The following is a 23,677-nucleotide window of genomic DNA, read 5'->3' on the forward strand; positions in this document are numbered from 1 at the left end:
CAATAACACCAAAGCCAAGCACACAAAGACACTGAGTCGAGAACAGTGGATGAATGTTCAGGTGTAGACCTTCTTCTACTGGCTTGGTGGTTAGTCTGGAAAACATCACTGCTGTAGTGATTCAAGCTGAAAACCACAGGTCACAGCCAGTCATGACCTTAGTGCATCCCAGTCCCACTTCAATGGATTTGCAATTGGTTGCTGCAGGGCTAAGTTTTTGCTCCTTTGCAGAAGGGTTAAAAAGGATGTTCAGCAGCCAGACCTCAACAGCAAGGTCCTCTTCTCCATGCAGCAATTTTCTCTGGGTTATCATCAAGCTCTCAGTCAACCAAAACTAAGAGGTTAACCAAGGATATCCTTAGAAAACCAAACCACAGCAGCTTCTTCTACCATCAGGAAGCCAAGCTGCTGTGCAGGAGATGTGAAGAGAAGGAAGAAAGTTTGGTAAATGAGAGGATCTGGCGGAGGTCACTGCAAACCAAACCCTGCTCTCCACTTCAGGTACCTCCACAGAGTCCAGACCTGCAAGGAGCAGGGTTTGGCCATGCAGCCTCTTCCTCCTTTCTCCTTCTGACCGGCAGCTCACGCATGGCAAAGACCTGCCACAGGCGGGAAAGAACAAATGTCATAAAAAGAAGGATTTATCCCAGAGGCTCTGGTCTCAGGGCAGTTTTCAAAGAGGTTTAGACCAGCTGTTCATGCAGCTGTTCTAGCAGCTGACAACATCAGACACAGCCCGGCGAGACCCCGCTGCTGCAAGGCTACACAGCCATCCTTTTATTTTCCCCTTTGTATCCAAGGCATTATTCTGCCGAATAAACAGAGCCTGAGCGAGAGCCAGTGCCTCTGAGAGGGACACAGGGCTCCACAGGCTCCTGGGGATGGTGGTGGATGGGGTGGGAAAGCAGGGCCAGGTGGGCATGTACAGTCAGATTCGAGGGCTCCTTCCCAACATTTCTCCCCAGCTTGGTGGGCTGTCATCCAATTGGGGTCTGTAAGAGAGGGAACCAGCCTCAAAAGCTGTATAATTTCTATGTCTGAGCTTCTCCTCTTGCCACCTAGCTCCAAAGCATGCACAAGCACCAAAGGATCAGACCAGCTCTGCTGGTTTCATGGACACTTTACTATCCACCATGTGCGTGCTCTTGGCATGAGCGAAAGAGATGGTTTGGGCGCTCTCACCCCTTTTTCTTTCCTGGCCAACGTTTTATTTGCTGCAAGCAAAGCACAAATCATTGGAGCCTGATCCCATCCAAGGGCTCTGTATGGTGGGTGGTAAAAAACAGGTCTGCAAACCCTCTTCTTTTTTATGGCAGAGGCTACATCTGGTATGGACAGTTCCCTGCAGCATCCAAGTCCAACGACAGCACTTTCAATCCCCCTTCCTCACTCCCTCTTGAGGAGGAGGAGCTGCTCCCTTTATCTCCTGACACTCAGATCCTGGCATGTGCAACCCCACACTCTACACACCTTCCTCATCTTCACTGGCCAGGCTGCCTTGCACCTCCCAAGCAAAGCACCAGGACTTGTTTTTTGACATTTTTTTTTTTTCAAGATCCCAGCAGATCAGAGTCAAGCCCTGTCTCAAGGCATTGCTGGAGGCTCGTAGAGAAGGAACATCTCTCGGGTGCTGGAAATGGGTGGTGGATGGGCAAGAGAACATCTCTCGGGTGCTGGAAATGGGTGGTGGATGGGCAATCCAACACGGGGATGCACACTGAGGACCACACAGCACCCTGGCCACCATTGCAGCCCCTGGGTAGGGCAATCAGGACCATGGAGGAAGATGAGCATGCAATGGTCATTGCAACTTGGCGTGAAAGATGCTTCCTGCAAATGCTTTTTGTACACAGCCTGGCAAGCACACGCACAGCCCGTCTCCAGAGCACAGCTCTGCACACGATGGCCCAGAGGGGCTGCTGAACACACTGGAGGAGTTTCCAGACGAGACCAGCTCCTGGTGCTCAAGCCTTGGATTCAGCTTCCACTTAAACTCAAGCAAGGCGGGCTGAAGATCACTAGGTGCCTGCCCCTTGCCATCTCTGGCTGCTAGGCTCCACTGCTCCTGTCTCTCTGCTGTCATCTCCTGGCTGCGACAGGGGGTGAGCTCCAGTCACGCAGGGTGGGAGCTGGCTGCTGGAGGCACCGCAAGACCCAGGCTCCCAGCAGCGATTGGGAGCCACCAAATCCATTCTGGAGCTCAGCTCAATCTCACCAGCTCAACACCAAGCTCAACATCCCAAAAACTTCTGAAGCCCAAGAGCCAGCACCTCAGCTTCATGTTGCCTTGCAGGCATGCTGAGCTCCCCCAGGCTCCCCTGGCTACAAACCCCATCTGCTTCGCAGCAAGCGTGTAATGGGGGAAGGCTCCCAATTGTCCTCTCTGCCAGTCATCCAGTGCACCCAGAGCACCCGTTGGTGTGCTCAGTGGGGACAGAGCTGTCCCCTGCCCACCCCAAGGAGCCCCAGCAGAGTCCACCCAGAACCGGCCCATGGGATCTCCAGTGAATAACCCACCCTTGGAGCAGCTTGTTTGTGCTGGTCCTGCTTGGGGAGGAGATACAGACGAGTGCTTTGTGCTCCAACCCTGGGGCCCAGCGGACATTTGCAGCACACTCTGCTCTGGGTTGAGGCCAAACAACACACCCAGGCAGAGGGGGAAGCACCCAGCTCCACGGTGGTCCTTAGTCACTGGGCAGGGAGGACCCAGCACCTTCTCAGAGGAAGCTCAATCTCCCGCACTGATAACCTGATCCTGACGATAAACCATCCCACCACGGGCCGGTACCACTGGTTTTTGATCTGGTGGGACACTGTTGGGATGCAGGAGCAGACCCCGAGCCCACCCCACCTCCCGTGGCCTCGCAGGTAGCTTACGGAGCAGCTGCACTGCACACACTGGTTTGGTTGGCGGCTGGGAAAGAGCTCGCTGGTGGTGAACATCTCGCCTTGCTGGTAGGTTGTCCCGTTGTACTGGCAGGACTTGACGGGTGCCCGGAGGCCAGAAGGGGAATGTGGCTCTGGAAAAGAAGATGACAAAACAACAGGATGAGAACCACCCTTTGCCTAGGCCTGATGTAGCACAGATGTTGAGCAGATTCCCCACCAGCCCAACCCAAAAGGACAAAGAGCTGTTTACAACTGCAGTTATCATGAAGAAGTCACCGGGGCACTGCACAGCCCATGGGCATTTACATGCCCAAAAGGTTTTGGAGAATGGGGCTGCCCTGACCACACTGGGCTCAGAGGTAAAACCTGGAAGCCTGACCTCTCGTAGTCTTGTCCCCTGCTGTGCCAGAGTGGTGGCAAAGCCGGTCAAAAGCCACTGGTGATTTGAGAAATTAGGAAAAAAAAAAAAATAGAAAAAACTCTATTTTTCATTTTTAGCTAATTACCCATGGGAGAAGGCCTTTTGATCTGACTCGAGCTGGTGTTGGAGGTCATCACATCCAGGGGAGGGGAAAATTCAAGAATTTTGTTAAAAATCTTCCTTTTTTTTTTTCCTGTATCCAACACATTTTGCTGGCAAATGATCTGAGTAAAGTGCCAGCTTCTAGTTTGTCACTGAACTGTGAACTGACATTTTGTCCCTTTAAGGCTCTCAGGATGGGGGGGGGGGGGGAGTTAGAGAAAGTGGTCTGATAGAACACTTTTCCATCAAAATGACATTTTTGAGGCGAAATAGCAACGCAAACAGCCCAAGCTGCCACTGCTGCCGTGACCCTGGGACCCAGCATTGCTGTGCTGCCCCGGGTGTGAGCATTCAAGCGACTGCAGTTGAGGTACAGCCTGCAGCACCATGGCCACCTTTGTCACCTCCTCCCCATGGGATGTCACCTACCCAGACACCGCGGGCAGCACTGCTGGGGGTCTGTGACGGGGCTGGCACACTGCAGAGCCGGGCACTGGATCCGGTAGCACCTGATGTTGGCATTCTGGGGGAGAGACAGACAGTTCATTCAGCTACATGTTCACCCCTGCAAGAGGAGGAAGATGTTGGGTGATGGCCACATTGTCATAACAGATTGTGCTGGGGTAGCTCACCCAGCCAAGGATGTCTCCATCCCTGGCTCAAACCCAGCCAGATCATGGTCTCATCTTTCACCATCAACGATCACTTGTGGTCCCACAGCAGCCCTGAGCCACCTCCACCGACATCCCACCGAGGCTTCAGAGACATCTCCTTCACAAGGTCAACCCAACACCCCCAGGGGGGACAGGGAGCTTTTTCAAAAGGAAAGAGCTTAATCCAACGTCCTTATGGGACTGGAAAAGGCTTCTGTGGTCAAATTAGACACCAGAACCGATCTGCTTAAAAGCTTCCAGGGTGATGTCCCAACGCAGCAGCATCCCCACCACCTCCCATGGCTCCTCAGGGGGCACGTGCCTCGGAGCAGCTGCAGCGGATGCAGTACATCAGCCCCTGCGGCTCCAGGTAGGGGTGCCAGCTCTCACCCGGGCTGTACTTCTTGCCGTTGAAATCGCAGAACATATCCGGCCCTGAAAATCAACCAGGAGAAGCCACGTGAGAGAAAGGGACGGTCCTTGGGAGAGCTCTCCTCCCTCCATGGAGCAAGGACAGCTCTGTGCCTTCGTGCTCTTTCCCATGAGTAGCAGAAGGCCACATCCCATCCACCAAACCCCAGATGAAATACATTCCCCAAAAGCCTTTTTTTTGCCATGACTTGGTTTTTTTAGGCTGGGACCCATTTGACCTAAGTGGCAACTCCCCTGAGCAAGTTGGTCTCCCTTGGCAAGGAAGGAGCAGAGTGGATGTTTTTGAAGCAACGATTAGAGTTGTCACTCTAAAATAGGTCAGTAGAAGCACTGGTTGGAAGATGGACAGGTGATTTCATGGTGATGCTATGGGCCCAAATTTCCCCCAGGGAGACCAGAAGGGCTGGAAGAGCCTGAATTTAGGAGACATTTTCACTGTTACCCAAAAAAAGAAGAAGTAAAAAAAAAAAAAAGACATTTTGGGGTAGAAACATATTCTGAAGGAAAATCTTTTGCTCCCCCTAAGAGCTTCAGCTCATTCTGTCAAGGATCCCTGGACAAGCACTATCAGCACACGGGCAGCTGAGCATCAGTGCTAAGGAGCAGGACTGTGCTGGCTTGCCCCATCCCACCAGTCGCAGCCCCTTGGCTTTACTGGGCTCAACATGGCACTGGTCTGACTGGAGTGGGTTGAACCACACTTTTCATTTATGACGCTGTCCGTGGGGATAACAAGTCCACCTCATCTACTTTTTCCCTGAAAAGCATAAACCCATGTATTTCTCTCTTCCTCTTTGATCCTATCATCCTGAAAAGAGCCAGTTTCCAGCCATGATCCTGAAATGGTGGTGTCTGTCCCAGAAATGATCCAGCCCTGCCTACACTGGCATGGGTTTAACCTTGCCACAGCATGGGGAGAGGGGTGAGATGGTGCCCAGCACAGCAGAGATCTCCCCGGATTTTAGCAAGTTCCTATCAACCCCCTCCATCTCCAAGACCTTGGTTACACACCAACCCTTTGGCAAGACAAGGACAGGCTGCAGCAGAACCTGTGGGACAAACTGTGGCCATATTACCACCAAAAAACACAGGGCTTTGGCCAGAAAGCTCAATTCAGTCATCCTTTATGTTCACATCATAAAGCTTGGTCCTGCAGAACCGAGCTCCGACCCCGGTTGGACCTGCAGGAACCTGGACCTCGTAACTCCCACCACAGCCCAGTGGCTGCTCCCACTCTCCCGTGGCATGTCCCCAAGCCCCAACCAGCTGAAGGGACGTTCCAGGGCTTAAGGTCTTTTGTAAATAAGCACACGCCTGCCCATGTGTGTTATTAGTGGTTTAAGTGCTTACAGCCCCACTAAAAAACCTGAAGGTGATTTAAAAGGTTATGTCATTGAGGGGGTTTGAGGTAGTTTGGGCGATTACGTTGCTCGAAGGCAGCGGAGATATTTATGCTCCCCGAAGCATTTATGAGTCTTTTAAAATCTTGCGGCGCCCTGGGGATGAGGGGAAAGGGGAGAGGGCTGTTTTCTGAGGCATGGTGCCCAGCTCCCGCCGCCTGAAGTCAGGCAAGCGAGTGGGTGCTGACCCTGCTACGTTACTGGAAGGACTCCTCAATGAATAGCGGAGGGTCTTCAAAACAATCTTGGTGGTGTTCACCACCCCAGTGATGCTAAAAACTATCCCATGCTCCACCGTCACCTTGGGGCAAAGCTGTGGTGTGGAGAGCCCAACTGGCCTTGCCCCACCTTGCCAAACCTGGAGATGCCACTTGCTTAATGCATTTCTCCCACCAACCAGGTAAAACCCATACAAATATGCTGTGGTGGGCTGCTGTCCCTCCTCCAGCTCCTGAACATCCTCAGGACGAACCCAAGTGATGCTCTACCATGGCCAGACCCTGCAGCCATCAGGAAGGGCAGCCCTACAGGTCTGTGATGATCCTTAGGGGTCCCTTCCAACTCAAGCCCTATAGGTCTGCCCACAGCCCTGAGCTCCTCGTTGAGTTGATGGCTTCAAGCACGATTCTCCAAGTTGTACCTTCAAAGGAGGTGGCCACCAGCTGTCCAGACCACTTGGCCCAAGAGCAGCGGTGTGGGGCCAGCATTGCATCTGCAGAGGTGGAGATTTGCAATAATTTTGGGGTGGATGCCATCAGAGGGACAGGCAGAGGCATATTCCTTCCTTTGCCCTACTCAGGTCTTCACATTTTCCCCATAGCTTGTTCTAAACCTCTTGACAAGTCAGCAAACCCATATTCCTGGCCATGCACAACATGAGCTTACAGCAAACCACACAAGAATGGGGAGCATGTGGCTGGAAACTGCAGAAACCCAGAAGAGAGGGAAAAAAAAAAAATATCCACAAAACTAAAAAAAAAAAAAACAACACCAAAAAAAAAAAAAAAACCAAAAAAAAAACAACCAAACCAAAAATCATCATTTTGCAAAAGGGTGAGAAAATGACTTCATTTTTCCCTGCTTGCAGCATCTTCATGAATTACGCTGAGGGTGAAGAAATCAAGTTGCCTTCATGTGACGCGGCCCTGCTCAGCTTGCAGGCTCCCATGCCAGTTGGCCGCTTCGTTCAAACATTTAATCAGAAGTGGAGCCCTGGTTTGGGTCCAGCCCTCGAAAGCAGCCTGATTCATGTCTGCAAAGGGCCCGCTGGTAAAATTAAAGTCAACTGGCAGCGCTGGGCAGCAGCAGACACTTGTCCGCATCTCAGTAGCACTATGCCGCGTATTTGGCAAGAGGTGCCAGCATGTTTGGTTAAAAGAAAGCTGGGGATGGATGGAAGGAGCAGGCTTAAAAGCTGGAGGCTCTGGATCATTTTTTCCCATGCCAGGCTAATAATTTAATTTTCAGAGGTCAAACTTTGGATGTCTTCCCAATTCACTAGGAGTGAAAAGCCATTTGTGGCAGTAAATTTCTCCCGTGCCGTTCAGTCTCCTTATTTATTGCATCTTCAGCAACAGCATGCTCACAAACGTCACGTTGTTTTACATCTCATTTTCCAGAGAGGACTCCTGAGCTGCAAGGCATTTTCAAGGCTGCAGTACCAAAAATCCAGATGAAGCCATCACCTTGTTTTTCTTCCCAAGGACCATGCTGTCCCTGGGCAGGAGAAGACAGTGGGCCAGCCTGGTCCACGTCACCTTGTAGACACAACCGGAGCTTGCTGATTGCAAGCTAGAGGCTCCACGCTTGGAGGTGGCCCTAAGGTACCTGGAAGCAGGACAGTGGTGGAAAGGGGCAAGTTCCCCATGCAAACACCCCCAAGAACAGGTCCCATTTAACCAGTTTCTTCTCAAATACAAGAAGCACCTGATACAAGACCCTGCTCTTCAGCATACCATTGTGGGTTGTACACTGTGGGGTTCTCAGTTGCCCTCTGAGCTCAAACCATGACAGAACCAGAAAAAGCAACCGAAAGCCATGGAAATGATTCCTCTGCTGCCCAGCAGCAAGTCCTGTGGCCTCATGCCCAGAGGGAGATGCTGCAGAGAGCAACTCCTGCACACGGGAGCTGCTCTGCCTTGCCCATGCCAAAGGGCTCTGCTGGGGACATCATGGAAGAGGGAGGTTTCTCCCTGCCTCCCCATCCAACAGCCATTTTCCACTGTGGCTGCCGTGTTTTCTTGGGTGAGGACCATCTGATGATATCCAAATCATTGAATACCCTCTAGGACTGGTGTCCTGGCCCTGCTCATGTCCATACCCAGCTGCTGGAACCGCCACGGCCCAGCCATCCCCAGACATTTGGCAAAGCCCAAGTTGGCACCAGCCAACACCACGCTGGGCAGTGCACCCGCAGTAGGAGTCTGGACACCCTCAGTCAATGCTTGAGGCTATGCCCAGGCCCTGGTTTACTTTGAACATCATTAATTGTCATTGATTATTCATTGCATCCTAGATGGATGGGAATATGAGATGGAATACGACAGAGAGGGCAAGGCAAGAGAGAGCCGTTACCAAGAAAATAACGATCTCTGGCCGTGGCAGGGACAAGGAGAAGCAATCAGCTTGGGGCAAAGCCTGGAAAATTTAGGATAAGTATTGTTGGAAGCTTTCCAGCTACCAGGAGCTTGAAACCCCAGAAGAGGCTTTCATGGAGGCTCTGAGACACTCGATGGACCTGCTGGAGCAGCATCTTCACAAGATGGTCTAGAGACACCAATCCAGCGTGACAATGGCATGGAGAAACCCACCCTGCACTGCATTCAGTGATTGCTGGCATTCCTCTCACACCATGAGAATTGCCCCAACACCTCTTTAGGATGTATCTTAACAGCTTCATACACAAGCCACCAACAAGATGCCATCCCACATCTTCATGACCTGCTCTAGATCCAGTGAGAAACCGTGAAATGAGAGGAAACGAGCAAGACCCCACAGCCTCCTTGTTGAACCATCAAACTGGCCAATGTTGGTAAGACCACCCCAGACATCTCCTGGCCTCAGACACAGACAAGTTGCCTCAGGCCAGCATGTAAATGCAACCCATCCCCTGAAGCTCTCCCACCCACTGGCACAGCCCGTTGGAGCCAGCTCCTTGCACCCCTCCACATTCGCAGTGGACAAGGACGTCCCCATGGGTTTCCCAAGGTGGTGTGACTCATCCTACTGCCTGGGCACCTTGATCATGGCTGAACCAGGGGCCAAAACAGGTCAGATGGTCTCCTGCATCGATCCGGAGCATGGCAGCAGGAGCCAAGGTGAGCTGTTAAATTTGTACATGTGATGGTTACTGAAAAGCCATGTTCTGCTGCCAAATCCTCCTTTGACTCAGGCTGAGCCATGCTCACTTCACCTCCCTTCAGATATAGGCATTTATGCTCAACAAAGTCAAGTCACACACACACACACACACACACACATGCACGTGTAAGACCCTGCCCCTACGTTTCCCACTCCCTCATCAGGGTTTCCCGGTCCTGAGGGTCCTGATGGGTCATGGTTGGTTTTAAGCTGCCTGGGGAATGGCTCTCATTAAAACATCCATTACCCAGCTGGGTCTCTGCATGCATGGGATCACCATGCATCAATCCTGACTTACACTGGAGCTCCTCTATGCTACAGGACACTGAGGAGTCCCCAGAGGTGAGTCCCTGCTGCAGATAAAGCCTTGGCCCATGGCTAGAGAGGGGCTAATGCACCAGCAAGACCCCAAAGCACAGAAAATGAAGGTAGCAACCTCTCACAATTTGCTCACCCACTGCAGAAAGCCTCCACCAGCCTCGTGCCTCAGTTTCCCTAGCAGGGACTTTCACTCCAGGTACCAAACTGGCTCCAGCGAGCATGCTACCGAAACGTCCTACAGATTCCACCCCGCTTCTCCCTCATTTCATCCTGTGGCATGGGGGGTTTCCTCCATCTCTGCATCCCCAGACAGTCCCTCCACAGCTCTCCCGTGAGCACGGCACGTCTGAGCTGAGCTCCCAGCCCCGACAGCTTTTTCAGAGGTCACGCACCTGACAACCAGCACTGCGCCAGGCGTGCGGAGGTGTGTTTATGCAAACCAGTTTGCGAGTTTTAAGAGCAGCCATAAATAAAGTGTAAAAAGCACTGTCTGGTACAGAAAGTCCAGGCACTCTTATGACAGCCCTGTATTTATGAAGGGCTTAAAATGCAACTTAGCTGCAAAGGGACTGGTTAAAACACAACGGGCGCTTGACATGTGGTATCCTAACGGCTCTGTTCACGTCCAGATTGCTTCCCACGAGCTTGCCTCACTCAGTCCTGGGCTGGGAATTTCTCCTCAGGACTTTGGGAGCCTGGAAAACTCCACAGATCTGCGAATGCAGCCTCGTGAAGCATCCCCGAGCTCCCCAGGATGGAGAAGCCAAGCAAAGTCCCACACCCAGAGCACCCCCATGGGCTCCACGAGAAGTAGAATGGGCCCCATCTCCCTCCTCTCCTCCCCAGGGGGATGCTCAGTTGTCTAAAGCAGGGTGTGCAGCCCTTGATTCTCCCTTACCATGACCACCAGTAGGATTTTCTTTTTATCCCAGACCTTTCCATCTTGGACCACTCAGTCCATTGTCACGCTGGATCCAAACCTATAGGACAGATGGATCCCACAAACCCCCCTTTTCTCCAGGAACCATGGTAAAAAGAAATGAAATGGCAACTTCCAAGCTCCTGGGAAAAACCACTGCTCCACGCTCTCCAGAGATGCTGGTGTTTAAATGCCTCCAGCCAAAATATCATTGCGTTTAACTATTGCCACTGAATTACTCACAGTGGCCGGGCTGCAGCACATTCGGCCCAGTAACCTGTGCCTCTGATATTTTTTCAGCTGAGAGTGTAAATCCCCTAAAATAGCCTGTTTCTGTGGGCAAATTCTTCTTTTCTGACTTGCCTTCAAGCCTGAGCATTTCTGCTTCTCACCTATTTTTAGCCACGACACTGTAGGTCTCTTGGCTGATGAGCCTGCTCGTAACTAATTTATTCCTGTCTTCATTCTCCCTGAGTGCTCAGCCCCAAGAAAAATATGAAGCAGCGAGCTGCAGAGGTGGATGGTGGAGAAAAGTCCACGATTTGATGAGGACCTTGTCACCAAGGCCCCCCTGGCCTTGCCCACTGGGCATCTGGAGCCCCAGCCAAGCCCCCTGCACTGCGGGATGTGCCCCACAGCAGAGCCAAAGAGATGGGGAGCTGAGGGTGACCCTGGACCTCCCTGCTTCCAATCCTGACCCCGTCCCACAGTCCCCAGCCCTTCATCACCATTATAAATCCCGCAGATGGACCCCAGCGCTTCCACCCAAAGCAGACAAACCCCTGCTGCCCCTCATTCATCGTGGTTTATGCTCAGTTGAGGGGCTCTGCTACCATCAGCAGGCACCTCTGAAGAGCAAACACCCCACCAAGCATCTGTTTCACTTTCTGGAGATGTCTCCATCCTCCTCCTAACCTGGGTACCACGGTTAATGCAGCCCTGGCAGATGCAAGGAGTCAGACCCACATCCCTCGTGCAAGAAACAGATGCCGTGGATTGAGCTCAGCAGCTTTCAATGAGCCCGGGGAAGGGAAAATAGTCAAACTCACCCACATTTTGCTCTCCAGGGCTCTGCACAGCCCCATCCATCCGCCTGCCTTCCTCCCTCAGCACACCCCACCGCCGGGACAAGCAATCCAGTGCTCACATTTTGGGTCGGTGCTCCAGGAGGATAATTATTTGCCGAATGCCTAATGCACTGCTGGCAGTGGACAAGTCATAAATCACCCTAATGCAGGCACCGACAGACCCTGCTGGGATTTCAGGAGATTAAAGGGGAGAATAAATATAGGGACACGGCAGGTCCTGCTCTGGTTTGCTCGGTGCTCAGGTGGCTTTGTGGTGTTGTAGGGGTGCCCAGCACCCACTGGTGGGGTCCCAATCCTTTGCCCAAGCCAAATCCATCTCCTCGCTCTGATTAACACCTCCAGCACCCTCCAAGCTGCTCAACAGCCAAGTCCTTCAAGCCTTTTTGTACAAGAAAGTGCAGAGCATCCCTTCTTCCCCATCTCTAACCTTATCTGCCCCAGTCAGCCAGCTGGGAGCAGGAGCAAGGAGAAAACAAGGGATGGACATGGAGATGGACAAGGAATGGACGTGGAGAAAAGCTCCCAACTTTGGTTTGGGGGAGTCATTTCCTCAAATTGCCCATATCCCGATCCACCCTCGGAGGGGAGATGCACCCATGCGGGGTGGGATCTGTGCAGGGGAAGGGCTGTAATTCACCCCCCCACCCTGTGCAATTTCTAGCCCATGGGAGGGGGGGTCCCAGACCTTCAGCACGTCCCTGCCAGCCCACAAAACTCCCCCCAGCAGCACGCAGCGGTGTGCTCGGTGCTGTTCGTCCCCGCAAAGCAGCCGGGGACAGCAGCGAGTGAATGGGGATGCAGCCGTGTCCCCCAGTAGTGCAGGATGGGGGACCTGGCTTGCTGCGTGGCCTGGGACATCCTGGCCACGGAGGACTGACACCTGACACGGCAAGGAGCCTCTCCGGGTCCCTAGCCATGCCCGCAAAGCACCCCCTGCAATTTCCTGGGGAGCCCGGTGATGGGGAAACTGAGGCACGGAGAGACCCAACGCAGCCGGGAGGGGAGCGGGGGGGACGGGACTTACGAGCCCGGACTCGGCTCTCGGAGGTGAAGAGGAGCAGCAGGCACCGGAGGAGGAAGGCGAGGGGACCCGCCCCGGGAAGCATCGCAGCCCGGCGATCGGCGCCCGGGGGCTTCGGTCCCGTTGCCCGGGGGCTTCGGTCCCGGTGCCCGGGGATGCCGCTGCCCGATGTCCCGCTGCTGGTCCCGGTGCGGTGTCCGATGATGTCTCGGGGCCGGTGCCGGGGGGCTTCGCTCCCGCTGCCGGTGCCCGGCGGTGCCTCTGTCTCGGTCCCGGGGGTGCCGGTGCCGGGGGGTGTCGCGGGGCCGGGGGTGTCGCGGTGCCGGTGCCCGGCGGGGCTCGTCTCGCTCCGATCAAAGGCGCCTCCTTTAGGGAAAGCCGAGGAGTTTGTTTGTTGGTATTAAAGGCGGAGATGGGGGGGGGGGGGGGGGGGGGGGGGGGGGGGGTAGGGGGGGCTGAGCCGCAGGGTGGTGTTTTTTTGTTTTGTGGGTGTTGGGTTTTTTTTTTTTAATTATTATTATTTTCCCACTTTTTTTTTTTTTTTTTGGGGGGGGGGGGGATGTTTTAGGAAATTCCTCGGCGGCAGGAGGGCGGAGGGAGGGCGGGCGGGCGGGGAGGGGGGTGCGGGAGCCGCAGGTTTAACCCCTGCCTCCCTGCAGCCCGCAAGGACCTGCCGGGCTGGATCCCGTCCTGGGGGGACTACGAACAACGAGGTGACACTCATGGGCCCCAGACAAAGCCCGGCTGCAGCCCTTCTCCCTGTTAAACCCCTACCTGGCTCTGAAATGCTTGATACCCGCCCCGGGAGAGGTTTAACCCCCCCCAAGATGGGATTGAGCCCACGTAGATGCATCTACCCCATGCCGGGTACACCCGGATCCCGGCACAGCCCCGAACATCCCACGTTCCGAGTGGGGCAAAGCAGAAATCCGGGCTGCAGCCTGCCCTCCCAGGGCTCTGCTCCATCCCCGAAGTCCTCCAGTGACCTGACTCCCTTCCCAGTAAATCCCAGTTCCCTTCCCAGTGCCATGGATGGGGTCCTTCCTTCCTGGGACAGCGGGGTGCAGCTATCCCCCCTGTACCTGCAGGGGGAGAGGTTTCAGCAAGACAAGGTTGTCGAGCCCCCTTTCCCCCACCCCAGTTGCTTTACATTCCTCCAGCTGGATAAAACCATCTTAAATTTAAATGTCCAGCCTCATCCCTGCCTGCAGGAGCCCCCCTTGGCCCCCAGCAGCATTGCTTCCCATGGCCAAAATAACCCAAGGCCACCAGTTCATCATGGAGATGGGCTCCTGCCACTTCCTTAGACCCCCAAGGCCAAATTTAGCATATGTTTTTACCCCTTTCTCCTGCTCCACCTTCACAAATCATACTTCCAGGGGTGCTTAGAGCAAGACACATTATTAGCCCAGGAAATACAGTCTTTAGCGCAGCACTGAACACCTTCATGCCTATGTTCCCCCACCGGGCAGGCTTGGATGGAGGTCCCAGACCTCGTAGGAGCCCTGGGCTTCTCCTCTGCAGATGGTTTCATCCCCACACCACGGGGTCTCTCTCTTCCCCTCATCTTCAGCTTCCTTGCACCACTGGCCAGGGAGAGGCTGTCATCACCCACAGTCCCTTTGGCACCAGGTGACCAGAAATCTCCTCCATCAGCCAAGTTATTATTTGTTTTCCTCCATTAATTCAAATTTGGGGTAAGGTTTTCCAGGGTGTGAGATCTTTGTGCCCAATGCCAACCCACTTAAGAGTGGCACCAAGCCACCAGCCTGCCAACAGCTCCAAGGTGTTCCCGAACCCTTAATCCTGGTCACACCAGCCACGTGCCTCATTTGGTTTAGAGAGGAAAGCAGCCAAATGGAATTTCTGCAGCAAAATCTCTTCTTTCCATCCATCTCTTCTTTCTGTCTGGCTTTAGCCCTGCTCCAGGAGCCAGACACCACACCTGTAGCAAACCACAGGTGCCTGTTCCCGGAGCTGGATATGAGAGAAGGGAATCTCCTTTGTGATGAGGAACTTGTTTTAATAACAGTTTAAATCATCATCTTTGTTATCTTCTCTTTAAGCTGCTGAGCACAGAAGTCAAGCTGCATTTCTGCACCCGCATGGGCTGGATGTATTTCCTGGGAAGAAGGTGGTAATCACTGAGCCACGGCTAGCAAATGCAGATGAGTCCTCACACCACCCTGACTCTCTTGTACGGGAATATCTGAGATCCTCAAAGAGCACAGCCCTGCGCGCAGAGCAGGAGACAGAGCTGGGTTGTCTGTGGGGATCATCACAGGTCTGATCACAGGTCTGCTTGTTTACAAGCTCTAAAAAAAATTTTACTGCTTGGTGCCTTCTCCTGAGAATTGAGAGCATGATTCTGCTGAAGGACCAAGTCACTACAGGGGAATGTAGGAGCCCATAACCCAGGGCTGCTCTGCACATCGTCTGGCACCCACCATCTACAGAAAGCACAAGCAGTGCCGGTACTGTTGCATTTCAGCGCTAACTGGAGCAACCCTGACGTGACCACACACCTTCCAGACAAATTACAAAGCTGTTCTTTAGAGAAGTGTCGTGGTTTAACCAAAACCAGGCCCAGTAGGCGGCAACATGCCTTGTGGATTACAACATCTGATGTGTCCCAGAAACCCAAAGCCCAGGATGGTCCACGCTTCCCACTTCTCCTCTGAGCAATGGGTCGGCACCCCTGCAGCCTCTGTGTAGGTCTGGGATGGGGATGTCCCATCCTGTGGTTGGAGGACCCACATTTTTTCCCCATCTCAACCATCCCCACTGCATTATCTGCATGCTGACAGATTCACAACAGCCAGGTTCAACTCACCCAGCGGTCCCAGCTTCTCACCATCTAACCCAGCTTCCCTTGTTTCACTGCTCCACTCCCTGCAAATCTTGCTAGCAATGCCCCTCTATTTTCTTCTCATGCCTCAAAAAAAGATATTAAAGGGGTTTGGGTAAACAGCAGGCTCCTTCCAGCTCCCACCAGGAACAGCCGGTACCTCCTCTCAGCTCTTCCCTCACACCAGGCAGACTTGAAAAGCCCATTTGTAGCGTAGGTCTGCGGGCAAGTTATGAAAATGCTTAGAAAAATGGGGACGCAAAGCCCAAGTCAATGAAGTTATTTTGCATCTCTGCTGCAACAGCAACAGCTGAATTCAGGACTGTAGACTCTGGCCCCACATCAGGGCTAAAACTTATGGGAAAGTTCAGCCATGTCCTAAGCGCAGACCCAGGAAATAAAGGCCAGCCTTGTCAGGAGCAAGGTGCTGTGTTACATCTCTGTTGCATCTCATAAAGAATACATTCACCCTTTGGCAAAAACGAGGCTCTTTATCTTCATATGCGAAGGAATCCAGCTGACAGTCCAATACTGCCAACATCAATCCATCTGCGATCATGAAACAGGCTCCAAAAACCAGGGGATTGGCTTGCAAATAATAAAACTTGGGTCCTTTTTATTTGCCTTCTGGTTCCTGAGCCTTTAGGTCAAACTCACTTCATGTTTTCTGGGCAGTCAAGAAGACAAGACGATTCCTTTTTTTATTTTTTTTATTTTTTTTTTTTTCGAATGAAAACCGAGATTCTCCTACAAACTACTGAATAAACAGCATGGGCTCCAATAACATCCCCCGCCACGCAAGCCTCGTGGCAGGATCGTGAGCTGGCCAGACTGCAGGCTGGAGGATCTGGCTGCACACCGTACCTTTCCCTGGAAGTTTGTAGCCCAGAGTCCCCGACGTTTGATCTGGCGTGCGTCTGCAGCCCAGGAGAAACGCACATGCGAGGGCTGCCAGTTGCAGGCGATGGAGCTGGAAATCTGCAGGACCGTGAACCGCTGCATGCCAGCCTAAAGAAATCTAGCTGCAGGAGTGAGTCTTGTCCTGGGGACAGAGGAGCTGCTGCTTCACTTGACATGGGGCTGCAAAACCACGTAGCCTCATGGGGTTTCTTCTGCACGGGCATGAAGGCTGCCCATCCTGGGGAACGCAGGAGTAAATCCTGATTTTCGGTCATCCCCCAGCGAGAACCACAGTCCCTGTTCAAACCCTGCAGCCAGCCCACCCCACTGACCCTCAACCAGCTACACAATCCAAGCTGGCACCAACCTCCTTTCGTCAAGCGAGGAAAATCACCTCCCATGAGTGGATTCTGCTTTTTTTTTTTTTTTTTTTTTTTTTTTTTAAACACAGGCTGTGGCACAAGACCCTGTGCAAAACCGTCACAGCTTCATGGGAACTGCAGCCAGCAGGAGGGCAAACGTGCTGGCACCTGAATTTGAGATTGCCCAAAGCAGAGGCGAGATTCCCGTTGTAACTCCGTTGTCTTCCTCCACCCCTGTCGATGACTAGTGACCACGTCCTTTATTTTTGGCATGTATTCAAGGAGGAGTCAATGCATCCTTCATCAGTGTGCCAGAGGTCCAAGCTAGTCAGTGAAGATGGAGATGGTGGAGATGGATCCCTCCCATTCCAGCAAGATGGACATGAAATGGGATGCCATCTCTCCACCATACTCCATGGGGTACAGCTAAATCAAGCCAAAATCCAAATGTTCTTTGTACCAGAACTTCATAAAACTCCCATCCTATGCTTGGAGCCTCACTGGGTTTCCTCTCCTCGCCTGGGGATTTCAAAGCTGCTTCGTGTCATTTCTGCAGAGACATACAAGCACCCAGTACCTCTTTAGCTCCAGCCCAGCCTCCCAGGAGGTCAAGATTCACATCTTCAAAGTCCCCAAGGAGCAAAAGACGTGTCACCAACACCAGCAGCCCAGCCTGAGCCCTGATGCAGAGTCTGAACAGGGCTGAGGCACAGCCCTGACTGATCCCCTCCATCTGCTTTCCCACACCACCTTGTTTCGGTGGGGCTTATCCCTCCCGCTGCTCTCCTCAAGGAGGGCTCTTCTCACTTTTGTCACTTCTATGTTGTGCTGCCGTTGTGCTCTCTCTCTGCAGAAGGATGTTGTCCTGCTCGGAGAGCGCCAGCCACAAGCTGGATACCCTGGAAATGCTTCCTATCGGCATTTTTCCTATTTATCTCTCTTTTCGGCCTTTCCAGCAGGCTACAGCTAGAAATTCTCCTCCATAGCCAAGAGTGGCCACCACAGAGAAGTCAGTCTCCTCCACTTCTCAAAGCCTGGTGCCCATGCATTGGTCGAGCAGTAGGGTAAGACTCCCACTCCCGGCCCATCCTGCTTGGCAGCCCTCTTCCCTGTAGGCACAGAAGCCACTAAGAGGTAGAGAAGGACAACTGAGGTTGTGGCTCCATTCCCTTCTGGTCCCTCTGGACACCAATGCAGAGATGGAGATCTGGATGGGGAGACAAAACATCTCTCTCTGAGCTGCAGAGTCAATCTTGCCTCCCTGCATGATGCCCCAGGAGCTCCCCTCACCGCTGGCTCTGCAGTTCCGATTGGGGTGGGAACAGGAGAGCTGGAAAGGATCCTTTGGGTTGAGCCTTCGCCTGGTTTTGTGCTGTTCCTTCTGCATTAAACCAGCGGTGCTGTGATTCACAGCAGTGAAACCACAGCAGAGGAGCTACCTCATTCCCACGACTGATGGTGCAACCCTTGAACTCCTCACTAGGCTCGTTGCAGCCACCTCTGCAGCCAGTCTCCTGTTCCACCCCAACCCAGGGCCTGGCTTTGGTTCAGTGATGGCAGGAGTTGCGTCTCCAAGCTCAAAGTCAGCACTAAATGTCTCCTGGAGCTTCAAGGAGATACCTTGCCTGCAAGCAATCAGGACCTCCTCATGACGCAGCAGTTCAGGGAAGCTGCCTCCAGCTGCAATTCTCATACAAACATCATTTTACTCATCATCTGATTTCCTGCTCCCATCCTGATGAGTGATTAACACCGGTGCGAGCTCCTCCTGAGGGTCTCTTCAAGGCAACTGGGTTTGGGGGACGTTCAGGCAGAGTGTTCACCATGGAGCGGTCTCAGAAATTACTCTGCCCAATGGACCAGACACGAAACTCAGCCTCGCTCAGGTGCTTTATCATATCTCATACCACACCTCGAGCCACAAAGACTATCTACAGAGGACATCACCCTACTTCTCCTGACTCATGCTGCAGGGAAAAGGAGGAGCAGCCTTTACATCTATCACCCTACAGCAATCTATGACCTGCAGGACTCATCATGCTGGAGGCAACGTAATTTGTTACAGCACCTCGAATGCAAAGTGTGTTCCCAAGGGCTTTGTGGAGTTGCAACAGGATCCAGTCCAACCCCACGAAAGCACATGCCAGCTCTGGGTTGCCAGCATCTGAGAACGTCTGTTCTCCATGCAAACAGCCATAACTACTGCAGGCAGCAGCTGGTTTTGCATGAATCTGAGTGCTGGAGGACTTTCAAGAGCTCTAAGGCTGCACCTTTGGGGGTTTAAGGCAGTCAGTGACTGACAAGGCTTAAAAAGATAATTTACCAACAGAATCACATAGTCCAATGTGGAATGGGAAATCCGGTAATTTTTTTAGTGTCTGAGTGCATTGCCAAGCACAAGACCAACACACAGTAAATAGTCTATACACACAGCAATATAGAGAGGACAGTGAGTAAGGGATTCCCCTCCAGAGACAGAGATCAGCAACCAAATAAGACAGAGAGGTGAAGACAGGCTGGGTAAAGCAAGGGGGAAATACCGAGAGGAAAAATGGGGGAGGACAGTGCCACGGGTCTGTCCGTACTGTGACAAATCCCCACCTGCACCCCATGACAAGTGTCTGGCCAGGGCTAGTATCATCTTTGGGAGGACCACAAAGAGAAATGGTGGTGGCAAAACCCTGCCAGCTGCTCGGGAGGGGTGGGAAGCAGAGAAATGTTTCCCGGCAAGCTAGGCAAGGCAGAGATTTCAGCTTGGGGTGGCGGGAAGCAAGGCTGGAGTCTTGCACGGGCTTAGGATACCCTCTGCAGGCCAGTGCTGGGCTCCGCATGTCCTGAACTGTAGAATCGCAGAATGGTTTGGGTCAGAAGGGACCTTAAAGCCCACCCAGTACCACCCCCCTGCCCCGGGCAGGGACACCTTCCCCCAGCCCAGGGTGCTCCCAGCCCCGTCCAACCTGCCCTTGAACCCTTCCAGGGAGGGGGCAGCCACAGCTGCTCTGGGCACCCTGGGCCAGCGCCTCACCCCCAGCACAGGGAACAATTTCTTCCTTACGTCCAACCTAAACCTGTCCTCTTTCAGTTTAAAACTGTTGCCCCTCACCAGGGATTGGGTTGGAAGAGAAACTGGAGACACAGAGACCAAGTTCTGTCCAGGGTGAGATGGATGTGAAGGAGTAATTTGGGAGAATATTTGGCAGAGATCCCTTTCCAAATCCACTGTGGCTAGGACCTCTGCAGAGAGCTAACGCTCTGCACGGCGGCTTGTCCCACAAGTGGCTTTGGTGGGGAACTGTCTCCTCTTCCCCTGTTCTCTGTTCCTCCCCAAGGGCTCTCCAGCTCCCAGGTCAGGCTGATCCCAGAAAGCAGGCAGTTTTTTGGGGGGGTCAGGGCATCCATGGGAATAACGTGCCCCTTCTGACCCTGTCTAGCAGCAGGACAGGCACCTGAGCTGCTGGACTAGGTCCAGTCCCAGTATCAAACCACTGTCTCCTTCATGTCATCATTCATCTTAATAAAGTCACTACAATATTCTTGTTTCCTGGAAATTAGCTTTTTTGTCTACCGGCATTTTGTGGATCCCCCCAACAGCGAGGATCAGTGCACTGATATCCTTTTAGTCATTCGACAGCTAAAGCAGAGACAACTAAAGATAGAAGCGTGGGTGAGATAGCAAGGAAATGATAACCCCTAGCAAGTTCCCGGCACACATTTAAAAGCTGTTTCCTTGGGCACGGATCTTCCCTTCCTCTCTCCAGTCGTGGGTCTTTCAAGGAGATGTTTTCAAGGTATAGAACTTCACCTCTGCCTCTGCACCCACATTTTCTTTGCTGCCAGGGCAATGTCTAGGGTAGATGAGAGTCTTCGTCAGAGAGGGACCTGACACTCAAATGTGGTGAAAAGACAGATTTGGTGCCCCAGTAAATAGATGAAAAGCAGAAGAGAAGCACAAGAGATTTCCATAGCAACCAGTGCAGAGGCTCTGCCTCCTCTGGTTTTCTCTGATTCACCTTCCCTGCACACAGATAATGCAGGGGTGCTGATACGATCACTGACCCCACCAGAAAGGGATGGCCTTGAAGGAGGCGCGATGAGCGCATGGTGGAGCCAGGCAGACAGAAAACCCCTGCACCAAGTACCTCTTCCAGAGGATTCTGAACCTTAAGGCTTGCTTAAAAATGCCCCCAAAAATCAGTTCTTCAAGCTAATTCAAGCTCCTGAATGTAGAAACCTGTAAAGCCAAGTCACACTCTCAGAGGCCTAAGAAGAATTGTCATCATGGGGACACCCAGCCTAAGCACTACTGAAATCCATGTTTCGAGCAAAACACAAAGGCAAGAGCTCTGTTTGACTTTAAACTAAAACCACACACAGACTCGATGCACCTTTGGTCTTCCAAGGACACAAAAAAACCCAAATAACAAACAGTCACCCTGGCCAAGCTGAGGGCTATCAGTGAAGTTCCTGTACTCCTGAAGATGAACCTGGTAGGAAATCAGTGTCCTGGGGGGAAGGTGCTGAAGCAGCCAGGCTGGAGTTCACAGAGAGTGGGGGCACAGCAACCGGGGGCATCAGAGCAGGACCATGGCTGGGGCAGCCCAGTGAGAAGAAACATGTCTTCTGAGCCGCACTGGTGTTGGAGATTTCTTCCTCTACTTATGATAGAGATATGTAATAGAAAGAAATACTCATTCAGACAGGATGGCAGGTAGGGGGAGACATCCCAGCAGGACTGGACAAATCCCAGGCTTAAATCTCAGTAAGAGAAATTCGGGTAGAAGAGCAAAATACTAAAAGATTGGGACTGGTCATTTGGGAGGGCTTCAGGGTCCCCACTGCTAGAGATCTTTGAGAAGAGGATGAGTTTATCCGTGAGCAATGACATACAGAGCTGATCCCATCTTGGACCAAAGCGTAGGAGCAGTGTGGATTGCTATCCCCAGCCCACTGACTGAAGGCTGCCAAGCAGCAGAGGTTTAGTTCTGATGGTCAACCAGGGAATCCACACTACGTGCCATGCTGGGACACCCACCCAAGGAAGAGATTTAACACACCAGGGGAGTGTGTCTGAGCTCAAAGACCTCTCCTGCATCTATGGCCCTAAAATAGCAGGGAGGTTGGGTAAAAATCAATCCAGCACCCCTGGTTGTCTGGACTGGGGTGAAATTCCCTTCAGCAGGTTGGCTGCTGGCTGTTAAGGGCATTAGGCTTTGGACAGCAGGATGTGCAAACCCAAGGCATGGCTTGTCTGTGCTCCGTCCTGCTCAGGACAGACCTTTGCAAGGAAAAAAGTAACTCCCCAAGCAGATGCCCCAAAAACACCTGCGTGAGATGATGGTTTGGTGGCATTTACTGATACCTCATGCATGTCCCATCCAAACTCTCTGCCCTGTCCCTCCATGATAGCTTCCTGAAGAAGCCCCTGAACATTCGTGTGTGAGCAGGAGCCTCTCCCTCTAGCACTGTCCCAACGTAGAGGTTCCCAGAGGCTCTGCTAACCTTGATCCAAAACCTGAGCAATTTGCTCAGCTCCAGATTAATGAACTCCAACTACACGTCAGCAATGAGAAAGTGCTGGAGGTATCACAAAGATAGAGAGGCACCCGAGAGATCTGGTGGCCACAGGGACCTACAACCAAGAGAGAACAAGTGGCATTCCTTAGGGGTGGGCCCAATGCTGTTTAACATCTTTGTTGGTGATAGGGACAGTGGGATCAATGAACCCTCAGTGAGTTCACCGATGACACCAAGCTGTACGGTGACACTGGAGGGCAGGGATGCCATCCCGAGGGACCTGGGCAGGCTGGAGAGGTGGGACCGTGTGAACCTCATGGAGTTCAACAAGGCCAAGGGCAAGGTCCTGCCCATGGGTTGGGGCAATCCCCAGCACAAATCCAGGCTGGGCGAGGAGGGGATGCAGAGCAGCCCCAAGGAGAGGGACTTGGGGGGGTTGGTGGGGGGAAAACTGCCTGTGAGCCAGCACCGTGCGCTCGCAGCCCAGAACCCACCCGTGCCCTGGGCTGCAGCCAGAGCAGGGGGGGCAGCAGGGCCAGGGAGGGGATTCTCCCCCTCTGCTCCGCTCTGGGGAGACCCCCCTGCAGTGCTGGGGCCAGCTCGGGGGCCCCCAACAGCAGAAGGACACGGAGCTGCTCGAGCGGGACCAGAGGAGGCCACGAAGATGCTCAGGGGGCTGGAGCAGCTCCCCTGGGAGGCCGGGCTGAGAGAGTTGGGGGGGTTCAGCCTGGAGAAGAGAAGGCTCCGGGGAGACCTTCGAGCGGCCTCCCAGGGCTTAAAGGGGGGACAGGAAAGGTGGGGAGGGACTCTGGATCAGGGGGTGGGGGTAGGACGAGGGGTGACGATTTTAAACTGACAGAGTGCAGATTTAGATTTAAGGCAGAAATTCTTCCCTGTGCGGGGGGTGAGGCGCTGGCCCAGGGTGCCCAGAGAAGCTGTGGCTGCCCCCTCCCTGGAAGGGTTCAAGGGCAGGTTGGACGGGGCTGGGAGCACCCTGGGCTGGGGGAAGGGGGCCCTGCCCGGGGCAGGGGGGTGGCACTGGGTGGGCTTTGAGGTCCCTTCTGACCCAAACCATTCTATGATTCAATGACTCTAAATCTCCTAAAAACAAATCCCTAAATCTCTATTCTACCCATCTTCCCCTCATTCCCAGAACACATTAGAATGGTCAAACCTGGACTGACAAACTTCCACTTGTCCCATGCTCCCCTTCCCTAGCCCAGCAGAAGAACCAGCCTCTCCTGATCCCCATTTGAGTCTTAACACCCCAACTTCAGCCCTTATAGCTGGTGCAGGAAAGAGAAACTCACCCCAGGAGACATTTCAGGGCAATATGACCAGGATGGTTCATCCCCCTCTTCCTCCCCTGCTAACTCTTCTCCCAGGATGCTGAGATGTCACCAAGTGTCCTGTGCGCTTGGCGCTGCACAACTATTAAAGCAGGGCT

The 23,677-nt window shown here is 53.1% G+C and overlaps 1 protein-coding gene across 1 annotated transcript in view; it reads right to left on the minus strand.

Annotated features, from left to right (window-relative positions):
• Nucleotides 1-16,456, minus strand: part of CHRDL2 (chordin like 2) — a 31,300-nt gene extending 14,844 nt beyond the window's left edge. The window contains 6 exon segments of the mRNA XM_042792744.1: nucleotides 2,878-3,020; nucleotides 3,842-3,935; nucleotides 4,388-4,500; nucleotides 12,610-12,717; nucleotides 12,720-12,972; nucleotides 16,319-16,456. Of these exon segments, the coding sequence (XP_042648678.1) occupies nucleotides 2,878-3,020; nucleotides 3,842-3,935; nucleotides 4,388-4,500; nucleotides 12,610-12,717; nucleotides 12,720-12,972; nucleotides 16,319-16,456 (849 nt within the window).
• Nucleotides 16,457-23,677: the final 7,221 nt, after the last annotated feature.

This window comes from Tyto alba, unplaced genomic scaffold (assembly GCF_018691265.1).
Source record: "Tyto alba isolate M040663 unplaced genomic scaffold, T.alba_DEE_v4.0 Super-Scaffold_2, whole genome shotgun sequence".
NCBI lineage: Eukaryota > Metazoa > Chordata > Aves > Strigiformes > Tytonidae > Tyto > Tyto alba.